At 37.5% G+C, this 27,259-nt stretch overlaps 1 protein-coding gene across 5 annotated transcripts in view; it reads right to left on the bottom strand.

Moving 5' to 3' along the window:
- Positions 1-1,405: 1,405 nt before the first annotated feature.
- AKR1D1 (aldo-keto reductase family 1 member D1) overlaps positions 1,406-27,259 on the bottom strand; it is a 97,147-nt gene continuing 71,293 nt past the window's right edge. For 2 of the 5 annotated variants that reach the window (XM_082473126.1, XM_082473130.1), the window contains 6 exons: positions 25,291-25,413; positions 19,789-19,898; positions 18,938-19,103; positions 15,901-15,983; positions 10,793-13,585; positions 1,406-7,728 (listed from right to left, as the gene is read on the bottom strand). In XM_082473126.1, coding sequence (XP_082329252.1) covers positions 13,543-13,585; positions 15,901-15,983; positions 18,938-19,103; positions 19,789-19,898; positions 25,291-25,413 — 525 coding nt within the window. In that variant the 3' untranslated portion in view covers positions 1,406-7,728; positions 10,793-13,542. The remainder of the gene's footprint in view (positions 7,729-10,792; positions 13,586-15,900; positions 15,984-18,937; positions 19,104-19,788; positions 19,899-25,290; positions 25,414-27,259) is intronic. The other 3 variants (XM_082473128.1, XM_082473127.1, XM_082473129.1) reach the window with 3 other exon arrangements.

The raw sequence follows: 27,259 nt of genomic DNA, 5'->3' as shown, positions 1-27,259 counted from the left end.
ATCCCCCAATTTTCCTAACAAGTATAAAATGATCTCATTAATTTGTTTACAAAGATTAATTAAAATGAGTGTCCTATAGACAGCATATATAGTTGGGTCTTACACTTTTATCTAGTCTGACAATATCTGCCTTTTATTTTGAATTCTCAAACAAATTACATTAGATATAATTATGAATTTGATTGGGTTTGCATCTACCATCTTGCTATATGCTTTCTATTTGCTCCATCTGTTCTTTGATCCCTTTTTCTTTTTCTGCCTTTTGAATTTACTGAATATTTTTTATTACATTTATCTCTACTATTGACTTATTAGCTCTACACTTTTTTTTTTAACGGTTGCTCTAGAGTTTTCCTCATGCATGTTTAACATAAAACAGGCTATTGTCAAATAACTTCATAGTCAATATAAAAGCCTTATTATAATATACTTTCATTTCCCCACTGGGTAGCTAGTTGGCAGCTAGTATGGGGTCGGTCTGGATATTCTGTCCTTAAGAAGGCCAACTATGGGTATCTAAGAACTTCATTGATTTATGGATTCTCCAGAAGAATTTGGGAGTTTAGTCATGGAGTACACACAATAGCTGTCTCTGTGTAATATCTGCCTGGGTCCTTTGGTTAGCACCACCCTTTGGCTGCACCACTTTCCTCACAGGAATTTCTCAGCTTCCCCCTTTTGGTCAAATGAGCTCCAAGTGAAACAGCTTTGTCCATAAGGGGTTAGGCTCTTCTTGACACAGTCTTATCAGTTGAGTGTCAGCTTGGGATAATGGGATGGCTGCACAGCAACATTTTCACACCTGGCTATTTTCACACCTGGTAGAGGAGGGCACAAAGGGATGAGGACAGCCACAGATATTAACAGAAAATTGGGAACGTAAAGCCTAGCAAGAAAAGTAGCTTCACTAAATTTAAATAAGCTGTTTTTGGTGTGCCTGTCTTGATGGAGTATTTTAACTGTTATTTGGTTTATCATCAAAACTAAATTATGGATCACACATTGTAGTTTTTGAGACTTCTCGCCGGAGTAGAATCCTCATAGAAATCAGTGAAATCAGGACTTCCCTCGTGGCACAATGGTTAAGAATCCTCCTGCCAATGCAGGAGACATGGGTTCGAGCACTGGTCCGGGAAGATCCCACATGCCACGGAGCAACTAAGCCCGTGCACCACAACTCCTGAGCCTGCGCTCTAGAGCCCGCGAGCCACAACTACTGAAGCCTGCGCAGCTAGAGCCTATGCTCTGCAACGAGAAGCCACCGCGATGAGAAGCCCATGCACCACAACAAAGAGTAGACCCTGCTCGTCACAACTAGAGAAAGCAACGAAGACCCAACACAGCCAAATAAATAAATAAATAAAAATTAAAAAAAAAAGAAATCAGTGATATCCAGTGTCTTAGATCCTTTTTGATAAATTTTGATATCAGGCTTTGTTTTAAATACTTTGGAAGGTTGGACAAATTTAACAGTTGGAAATTGATAGTGTTGCCCACAGAAAAGATTAACATGAAAGGAGTAAGGAAATGGAGGTGAGATGATTATTAAACCTAAGCTCAAATGTAAATCCTATATCCTGATTACGAGTCTTGATTTGAAGGCCTTGGCAGGACATTGTCTGCACCCAATGTCATCTTGAGTCAGAGAATCTTAATTACAGAATTCACAGGAAGCTGTCTGCTTTGGTCGTGGTCTGTTTCTGGAGCCTTTTAGTGGGTTTCAGGGTCAGGTCTCTAGCAGGTTTGTATGGCCAGGTTGTAGAATCTTAAGTTCTTCTCTCTCCTTCTCCTTTTCCTTCCTGTGGTATAGTATATATAAAATGAATTTTATCGTTTTAACCACTTTTAAGTGTATAGTTCAGGGGCATTACTCACATTGTTGTGCAACCATCACCACTATCCATCTCCAGAGCTTTCATCTTCCCAAACTGAAACTCCATATCCATTAAACACTAACTCCTCATTCCGCCATCTCCCTCCCCACCCCCCTGCCCCATCATACCCTGGCAACCACCATTTTACTTTCTGTTTCTGTGAGTTGACTATTCTAGGTACCTCCTCTAAGTGGAATCATTCAATATTTGTCTTTTGTGACTGACTTATTTTACTGAGCATAATGTCCTCAAGGTTCATCCATGTGGTAGTACTTCTAAACTAGTTAGTCTGTAGAGGTGTATTATTGGTTTCCCTTTTGGATGTGTGGCTGGCAGCTGCTGGGTACATAACTAAGCACATAAATGAGGTAAATAATAATAGTCAATGAGATCAGGATGCATCAAGGTAGAATCTGTCAGTAGAGAACTCAACCCAAGTCTAAAGGTAATTTTAGTAACAATCTAATATAGTGAGAGTTCATGGAGATTTTAAAAAATTTTTATTTATTTATTTTTGGCTGCCTTGGGTCTTTGTTGCTGTGCGTGGGCTTTCTCTAGTTGTGGCGAGTGGGGGCCACTCTTCGTTGCAGTGCGCAGGCTTCTCACTGCAGTGTCTTCTCTTGTTGCAAAGCATAGGCTCTAGGTGTGCAGGCTTCAGTAGTTGTGGCACGTGGGCTGAGTAGTTGTGGCTTGCAGGCTCTAGAGTGCAGGCTCTAGAGCGCAGGCTCAGGAGTTGTGGCACACGGGCTTAGTTGCTCTGCGGCATGTGGGATCTTCCCGGACCAGGGATCGAACCTGTGTCTCCTGTATTGGCAGGCGGATTCTTAACCACTGCACCACCAGGGAAGTCCCCATGGAGATTTTGAGATAAGATCCCATTATCATTCGAGTGAGAGTAAGCTTCTTTGGAAGCTGGGCAGTATCGACTTTAAAATGTCATTAGCTTGCCTTTTTCTTCTTAGAGCTTTGAAAATGATGTGGACTTTCCAGTTAAATGTGAATACTTCGCATACATTTAAAAAATATTTTACCTGTAAAGTGAGCTTCCACTGTTATTGATTATTGAAGATATTTCCAGGCGGGAAAATGAAATCTTTGTTTTTATATCAGCATGTTAGTCTTTTGGCAAAAGACTGCTTAAATTCAACCAAAATACTTATTTATAAATAATCATTAAAAAATATATATCAAAGCTTGAAACAAAAAAATGAGATTCATTTGTAAATGTTCAAATGATTCAGTAGGTAGGGGTTTCAGTTCTTGCCCTACAGCTTCAGTTTATTAGGGGTTTATAAAAATTACAAATAATGGAAGATTTTATCAATAAGTTTTTTTCCTTCTAGAAACTAGATTATATAACTATCTTTCTATTGACTATAAATGTTTAGTCTCTTTTGGATGCAAACCAGTAAGAGTCACTAGTTTGCATAATAATAGAAAATGCATTTTCTTCATTGGTTTTAAGCTTAATAATGAGTTTTTTTGGATGTTGGATAATCTCCAATAATTTTCTTGGGCTTCACAAAGAAGTTAGAAAACTCCTTAATTTTTTAGCATGGTAAATTCATAAGCAACTTTAAAGGCATAACATCTACTATTAAGTATATAGATGCTAATTCTTAAGCTTCTGGTAATGTGGCATGCTTGGGTCAGTTATCTGAATGGAATGATTTGTTAGTAACATAATATTTTAAATAAAATATTTAGAAATTCCCTTAAGTATTCCTAATACCAAATAAAATCATATTAAGATTGTCATCAGAGTTTAGTATCAAATTAGAATGAGAAAAGTTTAGGGTTTTAAATTGGAGTTACTACCCTAAAACATAAGCTTGACTTTTATAAATTAATAGTGAAAAGAGGCTTAGCATAGTTTGAAATGCCCAGAGATTGGGGGCTGTTGCTATAATACCTGTTAAGAAAGGAAGGTCTATTTAGGATCTGGCTTCCAAGAGAGGGCTTTTGAGATCTTTAACTATAGCAACCAAATTTTGTACCCAATTAACAGAGAAAATTAAAATGAGAAGAAACAAGGTCTGTGTGCTATGTTTCTCCATGGGTACTAATTGTCAACTGAAAAAAAAAGCACAACGTGAGAGTTGTGAGTTAAGTTTTACTTGGGATAAAATGAGAACTATAGCCAGGGAGACAGCTTCTCAGCTCTGAGGAACTATTCTTTCTTTCTTTTTTTTTTTTTAACATCTTTATTGGAGTATAATTGCTTTACAATGGTGTGTTAGTTTCTGTTGTATAACAAAGTGAATCAGCTCTACGTATACATTTATCCCCATATCTCCTCCCTCTTGCGTCTCCCTCCCACCCTCCCTATCCCACCCCTCTAGGTGGTCACAAAGCACTGAGCTGATCTCCCTGTCCTATGTGGCTGCTTCCCACTAGCTATCTGTTTTACGTTTGGTAGTGTATATATGTCCATGCCACTCTCTCACTTCGTCCCAGTTTACCCTTCCCCCTCCCCGTGTCCTCAAGTCCATTCTCTAAGTCTGCATCTTTATTTGAGGAACTGTTCTGAAGAGGTAAAGAAGGAGGTCAGTATATACAAGATTTTAGTGAAGGGGGAGACGTGCAATCAAGCACACATTTTGCTAGAAGTTTACTGCTATTCATGAGGAGCAGATGTCTCCGTTAATGATTTTAGTGCTTTTCTGGATATGAGAAGATGTAAGAAATTAGGCTCATAAAATCTTCTTCTGAAAACATCTAACTATCTGAAGGCCTGTTCTGCCAGTTTTTCCCTGATCTCCGCCCTGAACCCCTTTCAGGGTGTGCTGAAGGACTGCAGTGGCTAGTGACCCAATCCCTGTAGAGGCAGATGGTGAGCAACAATTTTTCATCCATACTATCATCTTATCAAATTTTAAGTTGGCAAAAATATTCATGTATATTTTCATTTAAAGGCAAGTTCATCCTTTAATCTGCTGATTGCCATTCTATAGTTTTTGTAAAAATAAGAGAGAGGGTAAATTAACATGTTTAGTGATCAACATTTTTTGTCTTTATCTTACCTAGAAATTTTCCAGGTACCCAAATATAACTCAGTGATTAACACAATTTAATATTAGTTTAAGTACTTAAAAATAAGGATTTGGATATTATAATTTATGCTGACACATTAGTCTGTATGATTTATAGCATTGTAAGAATCCCTCTTATAAAGAATTACCTATGATAATTCAATTTATTTTGACACATAATTTTAATATTTTATAATCTATTATGAATTGGCTTATTTGACCCCATTAAAATCAGTAGAGGAAATCTAGAAAACTCAAATTAATTAGCTTTTTTTATTAGAAAATAAACCCAAGAAAATATGCTAAATAGTTTTATACTGGTAAAATCAGAGGAAAGATAGCTATTTCTAAACCAAAAGATTAAACCAGTCTAATTTATCCAAGGTATCATCTTATTATATAAAACTTTTCCCTATATAACTATGTACCAGGTATTAACTTTTTAAAGTTTTTTAGAAACAATTTTTGCTCTTGACATATTTCCAAGTAACCAAGTAACCAATTATCATAAGCTTCTCTTAAAACATTTTTTTCTGTTACTACCTTAGCAAGACATTTTTCCCCCTTAGAGACAGTACATATAAATCATAAAAAAGCAAAAAGAAACCCCCAAAACCTAGAAATCTTTGCACTTTTCTTCAGATTTATATTAATATTTGATATATTAATGTTGTTTCACTGGATAATTGGAATAAAAACTTGCTCCATTAAATTTTAATAACTCTTATAATCTGGTTTATTAATTCTTCCTGGAGGTAGATAAGATATATTTTCGGTCAAAAAGTATAATATGGGAAATTTTACCAACTCTTGTGCAAGCTAGAGTTGCAATGGTGACAAAGCAGGAGACTCTAACGTGGAAATGGTGTCACTATTAGGAATATTGATCAGTTAAAGAAACAAAGACATAATTATGTACCAGCAGGACCCTTGAGGGAGACTCATTATTGGAATCTAAGTAGTTTTATAATTTTTTTCTGTAGTAGCATAATCTCGCTTTTTTTTTTTTTCCCAGTTTCTATGTCCCTATGATAATGGCAATCTCCTCCCTTTAGTCTCTGGAGTAGGGCAACACCAAAACAAAAGGGTCCAGATGATTGCAACACGAATGATGGTCCATCCTGTTGTTGAAGGGCCACTGCTATGTTGCTGCTTAGGTACTTTATAGTCTGCAGCTGGACCCCAAGGGGTGAGTCAGAGGCCTCAGGCCTCATCAAAACCTGGCAGAAGATGAGAAACTGACTCACTGTGGCCTCCTCCTTGGCAGATAGGGAACTGAGTGAGAAACGGCCTGGTAGCGGCTCCTCACACACCTCCAGCACACTCTTGTTTTCAGAGGATCCAGGATGTTCGGCCAAGACTCAGATCAGCTGCGGATCAAACTTTGCCTATGTGCCTCTGTGGATACGTGCAAGATCCTTAGGTATTAGCACAGAGCTGTTCTTTAACATTACTCAGTTAAAAACCTGTGTTTAGGGACTTATCCCAAAGGAAATACATGTGAGGCATTCCTGGCAGGCTCTACCACCTGGTCAAAATGCAGTTTCCAGTTTAAGAAGCCTGGGAATGGAGGTGGAAATTGATGGTGCTAATAGTCAGGTGCAGCTGTGACTGATGACACCTGTGTATATGGGCCGTACTTTTCGTGCCACACACCTTTGAAGAATGCTCCTGGAATTTTGAACATCAGCAGTGCATTTGGAGCCTTGTAGCTATATGATTCTGCCTCCTAGACTACCAATTGCTCAAGGCTGTTTTAGGCAAAGCCCTGTTGCTGTCTTCTTTGGAGTTGGCTGGTGCAAACTGTGTTCTGCTCTTGTTCCTCAGTTTTCCATAGTTCACCTTAGAGTTTAACTTTTCTTTCAGAGGCTTCTTGCCCAGAAGGCAGGTGGAGTTGGCAAGAGGAGACAACTGGTCTTATGGTTTCCATGATGATTGCTCATGTCATTGGCTTCTTTGCCTCCCTTATTAAAAGGAAACCACGAGCTTCTACCTGACATAGTCTTATAGGTGAGGACGAATCTCTTCCTCTACCCATCTTAGGTTCTGCAGCTGGAGCCCTGTAGATTGGACTGACAGAAGACAGATTAACAAGAGAAAAACAAACAGAAGTTTACAAACATGTGTATTCATGCATGTTACACATGGGAGTTCCCAGAGATGAGTAACTCAAAGGCTTGGTTAGAACTAGGTCTTACATAACTTCTTAACAAAGGAGCAATACATTTTTTGAGAAGTGACAAGACAACAGAAAAGGACTTTGAGTCTAGGGGCAGCAAATTGTGGGAGGACAAATATATGGGAGACTAACAGAAGATAAGGTCTAGTTAGCAAAGTTTGTTATGTAAATTCCTCTGGTGCCATCTCCAGACTGATAAGGATCTAACGTTGTCTCCAGCAGTTGAACTTTTGTCCTTCCTGGTAGAGAGGGAGGAGGGACACTTTGTAAGTTTATTTCCTCCTTTTAGGCAAATCGGGGGAGGACAGAGATTTCTTATATCTGTTTCTTCTCAATTGTCTTCAGCACAAAATAATTCTTACGCCAATGTGGAGTATTTTGAGGTGGTAAAATCTGTTCTTCTTCAGTTATAATACACTGGTTCTCATATGGCCAAGGGTAGCCTTTAATCCTCCCGCTATTGTCACTTCTTCTCCGCCTCCCCCACTCCATAGCTTTATCCTGGAAGTAAATGCCAAAATCAGCTTTGCTCTTTTCTGTTTTTAATCCTACCTTTTGTGTGGTTTTTTGAAGTTTCCCAGGTTGTGATCTGTTTCTCCAGTCTCAATATTGTGTTACCTGCTCTCTTCTGGAACGGTATTCACTTTGATTAGAAAGAAATAGGTTTCAGGCTGAAGAACAAACATGGCGGGCTTTGCTGGTGGTGCAGTGGTTAAGAATCTGCCTGCCAATGCAGGGGACACGGGTTCAAGCCCTAGCCCGGGAAGATCCCACATGCCGCAGAGCAATTAAGCCGGTGTGCCACAACTACTGAGCCTGAGCTCTATAGCCCACAAGCCACAACTACTGAGCCCAAGTGCCACAACTACTGAAGCCTGCGCGCCTAGAGCCTGTGCTCCGCAACAAGAGACGCCACCACAATGAGAAGCCTGCGCACCGCAACGAAGAGTAGCCCCCGCTCATGGCAACTAGAGAAAGCCTGTGTGTAGCAACAAAGACCCAAGACAGCCATAAATAAATAAATTAATTAATTAATTTAAAAAAAAGAAATTTGGGACAAGAAGTAAAGTAGTTACCAGCATAATCTAATCTTTCAGATTGCTTCTATTTTTCAATGGCGGTCTGTTATTAGAGCAATTTTTCTCTTGATTCATACTGAAGAAATTAATTTTTTTAAAATTTATTTATTTATTTTTGGCTGCGTTGGGTCTTCTTTGCTGTGCACGGGCTTTCTTTATTTGCGGCGAGCGGGGGCTACTCTTTCTTGCGGTGCGTGGGCTTCTCATTGCGGTGGCTTCTCTTGTTGCAGAGTGCAGGCTCTAGGCATGCAGGCTTCAGTAGTTGTGGCTCGCAGGCTCTAGAGCACAGGCTCAGTAGTTGTGGTGCACGGGCTTAGTTGCTCTGCGGCATGTGGGATCTTCCCGGACCAGGGCTTGAACCCGTGTCCCCAGCATTGGCAGGCGGATTCTTAACCACTGAGCCACCAGGGAAGCCTGGTTTCCTGCATTAACTTATTTTCATTGGGGCTCATTTGCCCATGTGTTTTAAACTGAAATACTAAAAGCATGGCATCCATTAGCAGTTTAATAATCTGAGAAAAGATAAAATACACAAGAAAAAACATAGCTGAATTATAAAAGATGGACAGTTTACTTCAAGCACTATAAACATGAGGCTAAATGGATTAGTTTTCAGTTATATGCAATAAATTGAAATTATGGCATTAGGAATCAGCACATTTTAACATCTATCAAGAAAGACTCTTCTGATAGCAGGGTTTCTCAGTCTCAGCAAAAATTACATTTTGGCCCAGATAATTCTTTGTTGTGGGAGCTGTTCTGTGCATTGCAGGATGTTTAGCAACATCCCTGGCCTCTTCCTACTAAATGCCAATATCACCTCTCCCCACCCCCACCAGCTGTAACAATCAAAAATGTCTCCAGACACTGCCAAATGTCTTAACACCCAGTTAAGAATCACTGTTTAAAAGAAAGAACCACTCACTCAAATAGCTCTTCTAACACTAGATGATAAAAATGTATAACACAGGATTATATGTCCGTTATATCCAACTCAGTACTTTAAAATCGAATGTATCTTGTCACAATTCCATGAAATGTTGAAAAGATTGACTGATGATATCTTAGCTCAGCATGATTAAAAGTAGAATATAAAAGCTAGAAAAAAAGCTCTAACACTAGAAATTAAAGTAAGACAGGAACTCTTGTAAACAACTATTAAAGAAGAAAGCAAACCCAAAACTCAGAATATCTGGAAAATTACAAAATCGACTTAAGAAATCTTAACTAAAACAGTACTCAATGGACAATTCATTATATTCAATGTTTATATTACTACACAAGAAAAACCAACAAAAATCAATGAAATAAATATTCAACCTAAGAAGTTAGAAGTCTATGGATGAGTTATAAAAAACAGACAAGAGATAAGTAAAAGAAAATGAGATATGAATGAATTAAGAAACAGAAAGACAGCAGTAGTCAATGAATTTTCTTTCCTTTGGGAAATTTAGTCTAAATGAAATCCAGGAAAAATAAAAAATAACTTGATAAACCACTAATTAATTACAAAACAAAACCATAGACATACAAAAGAAGAATTGGAAGAGGGAGGTGACCACATGTTTAGGAAAATTAAAGGAATTGGAAGAGTACAGGCGTGTATGAGAGCTCAGGGACTTTTGTTTACTGAAATATCCCAACTGCCGAGGATAGAGCCAACCACAGTGGCACACAAAAAACTTGTTGACTAAATGAACAAATATACCTCCATATGCTAAATACATGACATTGATAAATTATAGAAGAAGATAAATTTGCAAAATTTATTTGAGATGAAATAGAAAATGTACAGGCTCTCTATTGACAGAGAGGCAATTCTCAGGCGAATTCCACCAATACTTTAAGAAATAAATCATTTAAATTTAATTTGTTCTAGAGTGGAAAGTGTGAAAGAAAATCTCACTCTCTCCTTTTAACAATGAAAGGAGCACAATTTGATAATAGAAACTAATTAAAGAGTACACACAAAACTACACAATAGTCTTATATACGAATGTCAATAAAAATGCTCAATAGTACATATCAAATAGCAACACAGTTTAAAAACATATGTTCAGTCATTTCCACTAGCTGCTCCTCTCTGACCAACATGTGACCAACTTCAGCAGGACATAAAGTGAGGGCTACCCAGCTCCAAATTGTCCTTTGGCAATTTTATCTCTTCCTGACAACCCCCAAGACAGGATTAAAGGGGCCCTCATGCTCCTAAGGATGCCACATAGTCTTTGTAGGAAGATTTACCAATGGCCAGATTTAAGGGGGGGACCTGCAAAGTCCATGTACTTTTGTCAAGACCACTGCTACTCCCTCCCACCATATTCTGCATCTCAGCTCTCAATCTAGCTAAAATACCAGTGCCCAGAGGAGATTAAAAGTGATTATCTATCCCTCCTCACCCCTTGCCCCCATCAAGAGAAGTGAGAACTTGGGGATTTGGTATCTGGAGGTAGAAACATGATGGGTACAGTTCAGATTCCAGGAGGGTTCACATTCAAGGACCAGGGCTCCACAAGATATCATGATTTAGTAACTAGTTTGGAATGGTCAGAAATTGAAGTCACCAGTGAAAGCTTAAAATTTTAAGGGAGTTCCAGAGAAATACCAAGCCTGGGAAATATAATTTACCTCAACCTTTTAAATTTCCAAAACTGTGGTCAAGAAGTGTGCAGCACGTCGCAGTGTTGAAGCCTGCAGACTTGGGATTGGTGCCTATGTGCCTCTTGTGGCCTCTTCCAATAACCTCTGTGTCATTATCTACGGAAGACAGTGCCTGAGGGAGGTCTTCCAAGGAGAATAGTCAGTGATGGGCAAACAAAAAACATTCTGCGGGCTGGGGCAGAAAGTTCCTGCTGTTCTGGTCCATGTGTTTTTATGGCTCAGTGGGCACGCTGTTGGCCTCCTCTCCTTTTCCAGGCAGGTTATGTAACTATTGATGTATCTTACTCCATATTCCATTAGAGGCCTCTGATTAGGAAAGAGATTGATTTGGGTTAACAAACATCTTTGGGGTTGCAAAAGTCCCCAAGAGGGTCAAAAATATTGGTCATCAAAACCTGAGCTCAGTAAAGCATTGACTAAGTAAGGCCATTTTTACTGCTGGTGTCAGCTTGAGAGACTGGAAATCTTGACTGAGAGATGGTATATTTGCTTGCTAGGGCTGCTTGAACAAAGTGCCACAAACTGGCTACTTACATAACAGAAATTTGTTGTCTCACAGTTCTAGAGACCAGAAGTCCGAGATAAAGGTGTTGGCAGGGTTGGTTCCTTCTGAGGGCTATGAGGGAGAATCTGGTCCATGCCTCTCACCTAGCTTCTGGTGGTTTGCTGGACATCTTTGTAAAAGCATCACCCTGATCTCTGCCTCTGTCTGCACATGGTGCTCTCCCTGTGTGTTGCCTGTGTCCAAGTTTCCCCTTTTTATAAGGATACCAATCATACTGGATTAGTGTCTGCCATACTCCAGTATGACTTCATCTTACCTAATCGCATATGCAATGACCCTATTTCCAAATAAAGTCATGTTCTGTGGTACTACGGGCTAGGACTTCAACATATGAATTTTGGGGGCTTACAGTTTATCCCAAAATAGATGGGAAGCTTGAGAGGAATGAGAGTGAAGGGAGAAGTGACATGCAGAAACTCATGCAGACCATCACTCTTTCCTGACCTTCTGTTTTCTGTCTCCAACTCTTTTTCCTCCATCTCTGCTAAGACTAGGAGAGAATTCCCCTCTTCCAATCTTTAGAAATACATGTATACATTTCCCCTGACAAATAGTGGGACTCTTTTCCAATGCCTGTCTTTAAAAAATGGTTTGATAGGTGTGGTCCTTCTTCCACACCAGCCCCCTGAAATATTTTGAAGAGTTTTGACAGTAGAGGTCAGGACTTGAGTTTCTGTTCTTTCATTATGGTACTCCCTTTTCTTCCTATCTTCCCTATCTTCCCAGTGCTAAATGTACAGTAGGAATTCAACCAAAGGTCTCTAATTTAAATGAATTCAGATGATTCCCCCCACCCCAAGCAACAAAATGGAGATTCATGTGGTAGAATAAATCATCATTTTTATTATTTCTTGTGAATGAGATATTTTCCAGAAAATAGCATTGTAAGTATTCATACTAGAATTATTGGAAACAATAAGTAGAGATCAATTTTTTTTAATGATAATTTCTCAGAAATGTATGTTTTCAGATCATGGAAGATTATAAGCAATTGATCTTGGACAAACATAAGTTTGTTTTGATGTTTTGAAGTTTTGAAGCGCTCTCTTGCCCTGTGAGAGTGACTTAATATGAATGAATAAAATATATTGCTCTGGCTGGATTGAAAATAGGTACACCTCTACTATGGAATTCTAATAATCTTTTTATTCACTTAAAAAAAATTTCCATATAGTAAAATTATCAGCGTTCTTTTGAACTTGCTACTTTCTCAAAATTCAGTTATCCCAATAACTTTCAAAGTCTTAAGTCTAATGATTCTATAAAACCTCTTCTTTCAATATGTTTCCTAAAGCTTCCTTTTTATATGTCTCCTTTTGAAATAATGGTCTGTGGACTATTTTACAATACAGGATATGCAGGTTGTCTCAAGCCACTTTGCATAATGGTGGTCGTATAAAGAATGGGGGCAAGAGCGGCAGGCAGTGTTAGCATGGATCACTAGCTTACTGAAGCTCAGGCCCTTTAAAGCATGCAAGAGAGAACAAGCAATTATCCACCTCTCAAGCTGGATAAAAGCTACACCAACACACACTGGATGGAAACAAACAACAACCAAATCAGTATGGCTTTGTTGACCGCTGAGGTGTTTAATTAGCTCTATAGTAAGACTTTTCTATACTTAGCCCTCTCTCTCTACTCAAGGTGAAGCAAATCACTTCCCTGTTAATAATGCATGTGTGGATCTTACCTTGGCTGTGTCTGTATTACAGTCAATGGTCCAAACCATCAAGACCACTGCCAGCACACTGGCATGGTCCAGCTCTCCATCCTTGCTGTTGCCCTGTTAACTGCTAAAGAACTCAGACTACCCATGGCAGCAGTATCTGAATTCATGTGTTATTTATCTTCATATGTTGCCTTTGAAGTCTTTTCTAAAGCCTAATATTTTTCTTTCTGAAACCCAGAAGACATTGATTTAATAAAATATTAGCTGATAATTTCCAAGTTATTTCAACAGATTTAAACCTATTTTTTTCCCCCCACATAGCTAAGTCAAAGTCACTTACACTACACAAAAGTTAAGTGTGTCTCCATCACCATTTCATCTGAGGATAGTAAACTCCTTTGATTTCCATAGCTGGAGGAACCACCCAGCCCAAAGTCCTGGCACATATAGGAGGGAAAATATCTGTTGCGGAGCTCTCTGAAGTCAGTATTCCTCATGAAATGGGTATTCAGGATGGTCACACCACCTGCCAAAACAATTCCCCCAAAGGGAAAAAGTTCACTTCAAATGCTGCATGGCTGTATATGTTACTAGCATCCTTTGGTAACTTCACCGACCTTTCCCTCTTTCTCTTACTCATTCCATTTCTGTTTCGTGCCCACTCTCCTCCCCTGTTTCCCCTCAAGCCAGCACCTTTTACTGAAGCCCCAGATAGCACCCTGGGTGTAAGTGTGGGGTGGGGGGATTGTGGGGGGGAAGGCTAGTTGTCTCCACATTAACACTTTCTTAGAACAAAAGCACAGGAGGTGAGCAATACCTGCCTACTTACACACTTTGTCCCAACTTCTTCCGCCTCCTGCTCTCTTGATATAAACTGCCTCCCATTTCAATAAACCACATAAGCATTTCTCTTCAAAACTCTATTATGAATCAGTGTCAGTCTCTTCTCAGAGTTTTTACTTGCCCCTATCACTAGACCTCTTGAGAGTTGAAAGTTTGAGATTTAGAAAGTTGATGACCAGCAAAGTTAGTTTCCATGATGATGATGACGGTGACGATAATGATGAATCTATCTCTTAAATAAAAATGGTGAAACAGTCTATAAAAGGACTGGAGTGTGTGTGTGCCTGTACTGAAGCACACCTAAGATTTAGTTCTCTGCAAGTACTATGAGCTTTAAATTAAAATATAAAACAAAACCAAAGAAGGCTCTCAAATATCAAGGATCAGCCGGATGAAAAGCAGCAGAACCTTGGCCCAGCATCCCTAAATGATACATTTTTTTGATCAATGGGGCCTAATCTTTGTTTCTCCTTGTTGATTTTTCTAGTTATTTCCTGATGCGATGAGTTATTTTCCCAGTGTTGCTAGAATTAGGTATTAAAAATGTCAAATGTCGGGCTTCCCTGGTGGTGCAGTGGTTAAGAATCTGCCTGCCAATGCAGGGGACATGGGTTGGAGCCCTGGTCCGGGAAGATCTCACATGCCATGGAGCAACTAAGCCTGTGTGCCACAACTACTGAGCCTGTGCTCTAGAGCCTGTGAGCCACAATTTCTGAGCCCGCGTGCCACAACTACTGAAGCCCGTGCGGCTAGAGCCCGTGCTCCACAACAAGAGAAGCCACTGCAATGAGAAGCCCGCGCACCGCAACGAAGAGTAGCCTCTGCTCACTGCAACTAGAGAAAGCCCGCTGCAGCAACGAGAACCCAACACAGCCATAAATAAATAAATAAATAAAATGTCAAATGTCAAACCAGATAATGTCACCAACCAACTGTAAAAAAACCCCCAAAAAACAGCACATTGGTGGATTGGCTATCTCTTACTATTTCTTTTTAATTGAATGATATTTATTCAATAGAAATAGTTTATCTTCAAGAGCTGTTAATTAACCTGTTAGTTCTGTGTTTGTGTTTACGTTTATGTTCTTGAGGCTAGGAGGTGCTTCTTGATTTCAAATAGTTTTTCCCCTGGAAAATTCACATTAGAAAGCTGTTTATTAATTCAGAAATTGATTCAGAAATTCAGTGTTAGCATAGTCCATACATTCTGACTCATGAAAAATAGTGGGACCAATAAGATAAGCGCCCAAACTATACGAACCATCTTAACAAGCATTTTCTAAATGCTCACTTAAAGAGAAGGTTGTAAAAAGAAGAATACTATCCAGGTGATTTCAAGAACTAGAAATACTAATGAGGAATGATTAAGAAGAAAAAATGTGGGTATGTATGTATACAAATATTTATGTGTGTATATATACATGAACTATATTCTTTTTTTTAATTTTTAAGGCCCTGTAATATTCAGAGAATAAAGGGTTACTTCGGTTGATAGTTAAATTTGGCAACACTTCGAAGGAATTTTGCTTGTGGGAAGTCAGACAATAGGTGAAGCCAGAAGCTCCAAATCTTATAGGCAAACATTTGTCTAAAACTCAACCTGGTGCTCTTTCTACTACACTCTAATGCTTCTCTCCCAGGAGTCGTTATTGTTGCTCTAATTTGTGCCCACTTTGATTTCTAAGGAAGAAATAAATATGTTGTTTGCATATCTGTGCTGCTGTTCTATTAACATACAAAAACAGTGATTAAATTCTCCTCAATGTTTTTAGCCTGTGATGCCTTAACCTAACCAATGGGCATGTCATAAATGTCAGAAATATTCTTTTAAACAAAAATGTAGGTTTGTAGGAAGTTCCTAATTCAGAATATGCTGCCCACCGGCCTTTACCCTTGTGCCTTCCACGGACACAGTCCGGTTCATGAGAGCCTGTTGGTTGACGCTTGACAATCCAACATCACTGTGCAGAACCTGATTAATGATCCCCCAGAACTCACATGAGCATTTCCACGAAGCGGACATTTTTATTCAAGTCTTCAATGCCCTTCATTTCTTCTTCAGTGAGAGAAAAGTCAAAGATCTGAAATAACAGAAACAAAAACCAGACATTTATAATAGTAGAAGATGGGTCAAGCTTGGGATCAGGGAGTGAGGCCAGTGGTGGGAGCCCTTCAAAGATTTATGAACATCTCTGCAAATGTCTTAGAGGAGTTGGGCTAGTGCAGGGGGGCCACCCCACCCATGTGGAGGTGGAATTCTTTCTGCCCTGTGTCTTTAAGACAATCCTGCTGGGGACATCTTGCAAGAAATTTCAAATGTTCTGAAACAATACACATTCAGAACATCTCCTAAAAATCTAAAAGTGAAGAATTCTTATTATTTTGGTATAAGATGCTGAACTTTTGATTCTGGACTATGGCCTTCGTGCACTTTTTTTTTTTTTTAACAAAAATATTCCCTAGTCTCTAAATTTGCTTATGTATTTTTTTTAACTTTTAATTTGCTTTGGTTCATCATCTTAATCCTTTCTCTTGTCATTTTTAATGTCTCTTTATCTACCTTTTAATTCTAGTTACTTTTTCATTGTTTTGTTTTTTTCTTAGCTTGTACAGTTTGTACCTTGGTTTTATAATTGTCCTTTATGAACATTTTAATAGTTTATTTTAGCTTATTTATATTTTTAACAGTTGATTTGTTTATAATTTCTCTTGTTTTATCTTTCTATCCCTTAACTTTTAATTTAGTAATTTACATGAATAAATTTTAATTGTAAAAGTAATACATGAATATATGCTTTTTGTAAAGAAATGAAACACTACAGAAATACATGGACATTTATGGAGTAAAAAAAACAAAAGTGTCTCTTGATACCCACCACCCCAGTCCTATTCCCCTTCCCACAGATTCCTTCCAAACATTCAACACAGCAAGAGCAAAATGCAATAATTATATCATATTTCTATTATTCTGCAACTTTATCTCATTCACATAATATGTCTTAGTGATCTTTTCTGTCAAAATATATAGACTGACTTTATTTATTTAACCACTATATCCGTAGTATAGATGTAATACGATTTACTTAGTCATTCCCCCGAGGATTGTTTCCAAGTGGTCTTTTCAGAGCATTCTTTCCTTTGATTATTTATTATCCAAGAATTGGAGTTATGAGATTGTAGAAGGAAATTTATTATAATATAAAAACAGTCATGAATGAACCAGTCACTTATAAAAGAAATCCTTACAAGCTTCCTTTTTCTTTAACACCTTCCCGCACCTAGTAGGGCTACTTGTCACATGACCTCACCTCCTTCAGCATGAGAAAAGGGATGTAGCCCAGGGGACCAATCAAGGTATCTTGTTCATTAGACACAGTGATTATTATGGGAGTAGCCAATGACCCATAAAGGGACAAGCAAGGATTGACAGAGACAGAAGCCTTTATCTGTGATCATCCTTACTAAATGTGGGTAACAGATTAACCCATATTAATCTGTGTGTACCACCATGTGGAGAAAGGGGGTGGGGAGAACTCAATCCTTTTATAAATCATTTGAATACCTGTGTCCAGTCATGTCTGACCTACCCTTGGACTTTCCAGTTATGAGAGGCAATAAATTATGTCTCTTTTTCTTTGGTAAGTTTGAATTCCATTCCTTCATGTGGTAGCAAAAAAGCTCTGAAGATAATTGTCTAATATCATGGATGTCTTCCCATGTCAGTACTTATATTTTCACTTTATTATTTAAAAATGGATATAAAAGCACACATACTGTGTGAATTCATTTATTTGAAATTCTAGGAAATGCAAACTAGCCTATAGGGATAGACGGCAAATCAGTGCTTGCTTGGGATTGGGGACCGGGAGGGATAGATTATAAAAGGGCATAAAGAGACTATTGGAGGTGCTAGATATGTTCATTATCTTGATTGTGGTGATGGTTTCATGGGTGTGTACATATGTCAAAACTTTTCCAATTTTATACTTTATGTTCAGTTCATTGCACTTCAATTACACCTCAGTAGAGTTCTGTTAAGAAAGAAAAATAAATAAAAATGCCTATATACTATTTCATTGTACAAATATATCATAATTTGTTTTACAATATCCTATTGAAAATTGTTTCCAGTTTTTTTTAGCTGATAAAGTATGCTGTAATAAACATCTGTATATGTGTGCATGAATATGCAAATACATCTATGGGAAAAGATTGTTGGGTCAATGGACATGTATGTTTGAATTTTGATGGATCTGGAAAAATGACATCCTTCTCCAAATCTTACATCAATTTATGTTTCTAATAGTATTATATGAAACTGCCTGTTTTCCCACACACTGTTAACATTCTGATTATTTTCCTATCTGAGGGGATAAATACTATCTCATTTTTATCTTTAATTATAAGTAAGACAAAAAACAACTTACCTTTGAAATTTAAATTATTAACTGATGGGTAACTGATTAACTTTACATGGTACTTTTCTATGGCTGCATTTACCTAGCAGTTTATTCTTTGGAAGTAGCACAGTAAACTAATCACTCCATTGTCTAGTGGCCTCTTTTCTCACCTATAATTTATAATGCTGATTACAGATTACTTATAGAGGAAACAAAGGGGGTTGGCATTTATGAGGTCTAAATGATCCTCTTCAATAATTTCCAAATTTGTCCCCGACTTTTTCCAGAGCCATTAAGAAGGTGGAAAGTTGACTGTTATGAATTTCAAATTCTATACCTTCTATTCCTGCTGTGCTGGTGGGGAAGGGAGTAGGTAGTGTCCAGAGTCAATAGGTAAGGAAACAGAAGAAATAAGGGAGCTAGGTAGCCTACAAGCAGCAAAGAAATCCCTGAATTACTAGGAATTGTCTCAAATTCAGCTAAAATTAAATCCAGGTATGGGCGGAGTGGGTCGGGGAGCTGGTATAAAATGACATATGAAGGCATTGCAACTTTCTTATTAATCTGAACACAAAATTCTCTAAAAAAAAAAAAAAAAACCCTACTTTTTACATTTCCAGAAGCAGTTCTCTTACTTGAAAGTTTTCTTTGATCCTTTCAGGGTTAAAGCTTTTAGGAATGACAACCACTCCTCGCTGGATGTTGAAACGCAAAACAACTTGAGCTGCTGTCTTATTGTATTTTTTCCCCAGTGAGTTTAGAAGTGCATCCTTTAACAAAGGTGGGGAAGACACATTCACCCTTTAAAAAAAAAAAAATCGAAACATGCATCATATTTAGTCCGAGTAATGAGAAACAGTGGTTTACCAATCACCCTCCTCCTCTGACCCCCATTCACCTGGTAACCTATCCAGAACACTTCAGGTCACCTGTAACCAACTTCTCTGAGTGCAGAGTATTCAGAAGACTTGATCTTAGTATGGGAAGATCAAGACAGGCAGATTCACAGAGCTGCCTCTTCCAGAGGGTAAATAATATTGCTTTGATGGATCTTATAGAGAGAATGGGGTTGGAAGTAGACATACAGGGGAAGGCAAGAAGACTGAAGTAGAAGAAACAAAGGCACAACTCTTGGAATCATCTTAGAGTAGAAAAATTTCTACTTAAGTCTGTGGAATGTGAAGTGTTGCCACTGAATACAGAAATTTTAAAAATTCAAAAATTTCAGAATATGGCCATAGAGACTCTTTGTCAAATAATAAGGTACTGGTAGGCACTTTCACAGGTAGAGTCTAATCAATTATTACAACACCTCAGTGAGGAAGGTTTTGTTAGCTCTAATTTGCATATGTGGAGAATGACTTGAAGAAATTACTTCCTTAAGATCACACAGCTGAACAGTCATTTCAGTCAAGCAATTTACATTAGCCTCATACTCTACACCAAAGGAAATATACTTCCTGAGGAGACAGACAGCATTACTTACCAGGATGGATTCCTAGAGGTCCCCAAAGGGCTGTATGCAATAATGACAATGTCATGTTGTTGGCAAAATTTCAAGAGTTTTGGCTGGGTGAAATATGGATGGCATTCAACCTATGTGGTTGCATTGGAGAGCAGAGCACAAAATTAAGGGCTTTTGGATGAATGCAATTTTATATAGTTTGTAAAAAGTTCTTCAATAAAATCGATTGCAAAGTATTCTGGATAGCAAGGCAAATCTTAAATATTTTTCCCAACAAGGAAGTTTACATTGTTCATATATGGGTGAGATGAATTAAAACAAGGTTAGTGAGGTCACCAACTGTGGGTTAATCCTAAAATAATTGGGGGACAAATTCAATTTTTACAGCTATCAGTTTAAAACTTTAAGTAAACAGACTCAATTATTTATAGTAAATATTCTAGCAAATACAATTTTCCATAACAAACACACAGTCTCAAGGTTCACATTACAGTCTTGGTAAATAGAAGTGACATGTTGCAGAAGCCCTCTGTCCCTCACTATCAAACATCTAAGAATATTTTCACAAGAGATAGAGTATGTATAAAACTAAATTTACAGATGAATTTTGTCTTCTTGGTGGAGAGTTCTTTACACCACCAAGTGTAGGCCTAGTTTAATTTTCTGTATCTTATTGACAGGATTACTGCACTAAAAATACATGTGTCAACAAAAGTTCTTCTCAAAGTTTCTTCTTAAACACTATGGTAGTTTTTGACCTACGTGTTTGTTTTCTTTTTAATTAAAATCAACTAAGTCTTAATTAAAGTATTTTAAGTATATAATTATTATTTTAACTATCTAAAGTATTAAATACTTGACAAGTTACATTTCTAGAAGGCACAAGAAAATGCTACTGATGAAGTGGAAAGGTAAACTGGAGCTCTTAGAGGTGGCTCTTCTTTCCTTTTTCTAATTTGATAAACTTTTTTTCCCCCCTTGTCAGTTTCTCCCATTTCTTCTTTTTCCCCTGCCCCCTCATAATCTTGATCCCTCCTTTTCCCTAAGACACTTTTGTTTTCTCCCCCACTTGGGAACATTTCTTAATTCTAAAAAGTGACACACAGTGTCCATAGTACAGTAGTCCCTAGGTATTTGCGTAGGATTGGTTCCAGGACACACCCCCCCACCCCAGCGAACACCAAAATCCGCAGATGCTCAAGTCCATTCTGTGAAATGGTGTAGTACAGTGGGCCCTCTGTATTTGCGGGTTCTGCATCCATGGATATGGAGGGTGGACTGTATTTCTTTCCCTTACCCTCTCCCACTCCTAGCATCACTCTCCCCCTTTGGTCTCTTTCTCATTTTCCATCTTATTGGTACACTAATCTTTTCAAACACATTTTTTTTTTTATCATGTCACGTCATTGCTTAAAGACTAAGTGTGAATTCCTTACTTTCATGCCTGCCTGCTTGCTCCAAACACATTTAATTTTCCCCACAGGGACTCCTTTCTAATCAGTTGGAGTGCTGTTATGGTCTCTGGCCTAAATATGTATATGCACATGTGTATACAGCATGTGTATTTACCTATATACATATATATGTGTATTTGTGTGTGTGTGTGTGTGTATATATATATATATATATATATATAATACAAAATGTATACATAATAAGGCTAATACAATTAAAAAATAAAACAAACAGGTATGTGAATATCCATTCTGTGAACAAATTCAGGAGTTTACAGAAAGTTGCATTGGGCAACATACTAGAAACCTGTACTCAACAAAAAATTTGAGTTAATGTAATATAAACTCAAATATATAATATAATATGTAATATAACAAAGATCTTTGCATAGATAGTTCTTTGATAAAAAGCTTGAGGGCATATCGCTAAAGGACCACTCAGTGAAGGAAATTCTCGGGATGGAGGTGAGGGTGGGGGTGGGAGTGGGTAGGCTAACGTGACCCAAGTGCGTATGACCTCAGAGAGTCACATTCCTTCCCTTCAGAGCATCTGTCTCAGTTTCCAATTACATATAACTTTCCTGACTTCATTAATGTCTGATCCACGAGAGCAAGGACTATATCTGTCTTTGGTCACTTTTGCGTGCCTAGAACCTAGCACAGTGCCTGGCATAAGGCAGGTGCTTGATGACCATTTGTTGAATGAGTGAAAACAGAGAGGACAAAGCCAGAATCTTAGGAAACATCACTCTTGATGCTGCAGACTGTTGTAGGCTGGGCTTCATATGGGGTACAGCTGGTCATTTCTGGCCGGGACCGGATGCTCTGTTTAAGGTAGAGGGTGGTGATGGTTCCTGATGTTGCAGGGCCTTGATGTCATCCTTATTTCTAAGGAGAAGGGTATCTAAGCACACTTGCCTTCCTTCTTTGCTAGGGACTGCTTAGAGCCCTTTGTGAATGAGCCAGTGGAGCTGCAGTATTTACTTTTCCTTGTTTGCTATGTAAAACTGATGTAAGTTGTCAGCATCTTGGTGTGTCCGGGGTTTTAAAACACCCTTTGGTAATGCTGTAGTTTTAGATATCAAAATCTCACAGGGTGAAGTTAAGAAGCTGGGCAGAATCCATGAAGGAAAATAGCAAAAGTCCTTTCATTAATTAACCCAACCTCTTCTGTCTTTCCACGAAAAACTGCATTGAATTTTCATTTCATTAATGAAGTCACTCAACAAATATTTACTAATTTCTGTGTCAGGACACCTGTGAGTTAGGCATGGTGAATAGGATCAGGAAAAACTGAAGAATGTGGAAAGTTTCCTTACTCCTTCCCTTCTTCTTTCCTTCCCTCCATCCCTCCTTACCTCCCTTCTTTCCTTCGTTCCTAGAGTTAGGTGTTGGAACTTTGTATGAGATTAAATGGCTTGAGATAGGTCCACAGTCCCCTTTGAACTGGGCTGGGAGAGCACTGTATGACGCTAGGAAGGCTTTCAGACAGTCTAAGCCAGGGGCGGAGCCTGGAGGGACATTGCTTCCGATGGACATCATAGGGAGTACTAAGGAATCTTGGATTGCTCAGGCTCTGAGAATGAGTATAGAGTGAGGTTATATTCTATGTCAATTTGTTCATGAAGTCAATGAAAAATACAAAAATTTGCAAATTTTATGTTAGATTTAGTCTAATGGGAAAATTAGTTTAGAAATATGTGAATTTTGAATCAGGCAAGGCCTTCAGGTATGTATCCCTTGCACATGAAATGTGTCCACTCTGTCTAATGCCTGAAATATGCTCACCGTATTCCTGGGTTGAAAGCTGCTCATTTTGTATCTCTGGAGTAGAGATGGTCCTACCAGGGCATAGGGTCATGGCTGGTGGCTGGGAGACCTGCACTTTGATCTGTGCCAGCTCTAGAGTTTTGACATATTCTGCTTTCAGACACCACAGGACACATGAATAGGTTCAGGCTATGATCTTCCAACAAGCCTTGCTTCTCTTTCAGGGTATATTTGTGAAGCTGATCGACCTTCTTGTGCCAACAGATCAGGGTATTTCCTCCTTGGCATGAGGAAACACACTGTCAAATTTTCACTATTTTTCATTCTCAGGTCGAAAATCACCATCTGTCTCTGTGCATTTGTAAGAAGAAAGCTGCTTGTCACTTCAACATTTTTAGAACAAAATATTGTTCTTAGGGGTGCAGGAAGGAGATGTGAAGGATATGCTGGGTAGGGGATTGATTAAGAGTAAAGGGATGGATTGAGATCAATGAGGAAGGCAAAGGTAGTTGCTCTCTGTTCCTGAGAGCATATGATATAGTACTAGCTGAGGTATCAGTTCGGAAGTGGTACTTCTAAATATGGCAACACTTCTATTTAGCTGTGAGCTACTGTCATGATGTAGGTAATTCATTTTTTCTGTTATGAATCCTTTTGAGTTTCTAATAACAATGAATTCAACAAACAAGTCCACCATAATCCAAGTCTGTGAATATTTACCAGTTCCAAGAGCATTTTTTAGTGCAGCTTCTTAATGTTTTATGAAGTAGGGGGAAGAGGATGTCATATCCCCATTTAACAATAGTATTTTGTTGTGATTATAAGAGTAATATATGCTCACTGCAGAAGACTTGAAATACAGAAAAGCATAAAGAAGAAAACAGAATTTACTTGTAAAATTCACAGCCAGAGATAGCCATGGTTAGCATTTTGATATATTTCTTTCCAATATTTGCACTTTTTAAATAATATAATCACCTTCATACTGTATTACGTTTTGTATACTGGTCTTTCCACTTAATATCGTGGCCATTTCTCTTTTCCTCAAGAGTGATTCAAGAACATTTTTTGTTAAGATTTCACATATTATAAATGTTTTAAAGTTTATGTAAACATTCCCTGAATTTTTCATATTTGTTTCCTTTTTGGTGTTTTTTTTTTTTTTTTTTTTTTTTGCCATGATAAACGGTGCTGCAACACACACGTAAAGTGCTGTGACAAACACACATATGGGTGTTCTGATTTTTTTTTCACAAGGATGGATTCCTAGAAATCGAAAACTAAACACTTTTTAAGGCTCTTGCTACTTATTGCAAAATTGCTTTTCAGGAAGGAACCAATTTGCATTTGCCAGCACTCCATCACTTGCTTACATGGAACACTATATTAAAAAATAAAACAGAAACTTTGCTAATTTGATACACAATACAAAATTACACTTAAATTTAAATTTCCATAATTACTAGAGCAGCTAAATATTTTTCATATGTTTACCAGTCTTGCAATCTGTCTTCTGTGAATTTCTGTTCATTTCTTTTGAGCCTTAGTATTTTTCTCATTGATTTTTATTAGGCTTTTAATTCGTAAGGACATGATCCCCTTTTTCTATTATATTTTTAAATATAATCATCTAATTTTGTTTGCCCTTTGTTTCTAATATTTTTAGGGTTTAACATTTTTATACTATTACATGTATTGGTTTTCTTTATAATTTCCCCATGGCTTCCCTTTCTATCCATAGTTCCAGAAAACTAAAATTCTTTTGTAGTATTCACAAATAATTTCTTGTTTCTTCTTTAACTCCTGATCAAAGGGACACTTTGGAGTATAACATGAGGCAAAGATCTATATTTGTTACTATATAACTATCAATTTTCCCCACACTATTTACTGAAAAATCAATTCCTTTGTCATTAGTTTGTGCTATTTTATTTTACATTAAGTTTTTATTTGAGACTGTTTCTAAGGTATTTATTTTCTATTTATTTGTATGTTGGTTCTTGTGCTAATCTTACATTATTTTAAATACTCTGTGTGTCAATATCTGGTAGGTTTTGTCCCCCTACATTATTATTTTTCTTCAGAAAAAGTTTGGGTTACTTTTTGGATTTGAACTTTCAAATCTTTTTTCTTAAGAGACATAAATTGACTTGCCCACGGTCTAATGATGAGATATACGTAAAGTGACCACAAGACTTCCTGACTCCTAGTCCAGGATTCTTTCTGTTAAGTAATGGATTCTCCCACATTCCCCAATCCCCACACTCCCCCTCACCTCCCTCCCCTTGTCAAGCTGTACCTGGTTGCTGACTGGCTTATGCTTAAGTCCTGGTTTGTTCAGAATGAGCTCCAGCTGCCTACGGTTAAAATTGGATACACCGAGGGATTTCACCAAGCCAGCATCTTTGCAAGCTTCTAAAGCCTATAGGGTAAAAGCCAATGGGTCAAGAAAGAAACCTCAACACAAGCAAGAGTAAACATTTATAAGGGTGACTGTGAATTCTTTAAAAAGTAAAGTCCCTGGGTATATTAATAGGCATTCTGTGAACTAAAGAAAAGTGGAGGAGACAGGCAGGAATTCTGTAATTGAATGATTTGGGGGAAATGTTGTATATCATATCTTCCCCTTGTATTTTCATGATGTATACCAGCATGATAATAATGATCTTATTTCTTAAAATTTGTTGAGGTTTTCTTTATGGTATAGTACCTGAAAATTTTTATGTGTCTGGTATGTGTGGAAAATGTATATTCTCCTATTTTTGGATACAGATCCTTCTTGTTTCTCTCTCTCACATACACACGCATTATATAGAAGATTAGGTCTAGCTTTTCCTGGCTTTTCAATAATTTAGAGAAATATATCAGAAATCTCCCACTGTAACAGTGGATTTACCAGTGTCTTTCTGTATTCTATCAATTTTTGCTTTATATATTTTGAAGTTATTTTATTTGGTACATATGTGTTTAAGATTGATATATCTTCTTAGTAAATTAAATCTTTATCATTATGGTTTTTGCACTTCCCTATACATTTTAGAATCAGCTTTTCAATTTCCTTTGGGATAGTCATTGGGATTGCACTGAATCTATCCATGAATCAGGGGAGAATTAACAACTTATCTGTATTCAATCTTTCCATCAAAGAACATGATACAGCTCTCCATTTATTTAAATTAAAAAAAATCCTCTCAGTAAAATATTGTAGTTTTAACTATATAAGTCTTGCATAGATTTTGTTAAATTTACCTCTAAATATTTAACATTGTTTTAAAAAAATTCCATTTCCAATTGTGTGTTGCTAGCATATAGAGTACATATAGATTCAGATTTTGTTATTTTTTTCTTTATCTTATGGGTTATTTACATGTATCTTCTTAGTTTACAAATATATGATGATTTTTCAGATATATTTTTGTTATTGACTCAAATTTAATTCCAATGTCATCAGACAGCCTACTTTGCATGAAGAATATTTTTAAATGTATTGAGATCCATTTTATGTCTCAGAAAATGAACTATTTTGTGAAATATTCCATGTGCACTTGAAAAATAGCATTCTGTTATATTTTGGAAAAGTATTCTATAAATGTCAATTAGGTCAAGTTGTTTGATAATGTTTAAGTCTCCTATATTCTATAGACTTTCTGTCTACTTATTATCTCAATTATCGAGAGAGAGGTTTTGAAATCTCTGACTAGAATTGTGGATTATTCTTTTTCTCTTTTCAGTTCTCTTAGTTTTGCTTCATGTATTTTGGAGTTCTGTTATTAGGTGCATAGATGTTTAGGATTGAACCCTTTATTATTATAAAACAAAATTCCTTATCCCTGGTAACACTCTTTGCTCTGAAATTTTTGTTGACATTAAAATAGCTAGTCCAGCTCTCTTTTGATTACTGTCAGCCTAGTACATCTTATTCTAGCCTTTTACTTTTTTTTTTTAACCTTTTACTTTCAACCTATTTGTGTCTTATTATTTATTTATTATTTTTTTAATTTTTGGCTGCATTGGGTCTTTGTTGCTGTGTGTAGGCTTTCTTTAGTTGTGGCGAGCAGAGGCTACTCTTCGTTGCAGTGTGCAGGTTTCTCATTGCAGTGGCTTTCTCTTGTTGCTGAGCACAGGCTCTAGGTATGCGGGCTTCAGTAGTTGCAGCATGCAGGCTCAGTAGTTGTGGCATGTGTGCTCTAGAGCGCAGGCTCAGTAGTTGTGGCGCATGGGCTTAGTTGCGTGTCTTATTATTTAAAATGAGTTTCTTGTATATAATA

The sequence above is a fragment of the Balaenoptera physalus genome (assembly GCF_965194825.1).
Source record: "Balaenoptera physalus genome assembly, chromosome: 8".
Lineage (NCBI taxonomy): Eukaryota > Metazoa > Chordata > Mammalia > Artiodactyla > Balaenopteridae > Balaenoptera > Balaenoptera physalus.
This window is presented reverse-complemented; position numbering and strand designations above follow the sequence as displayed.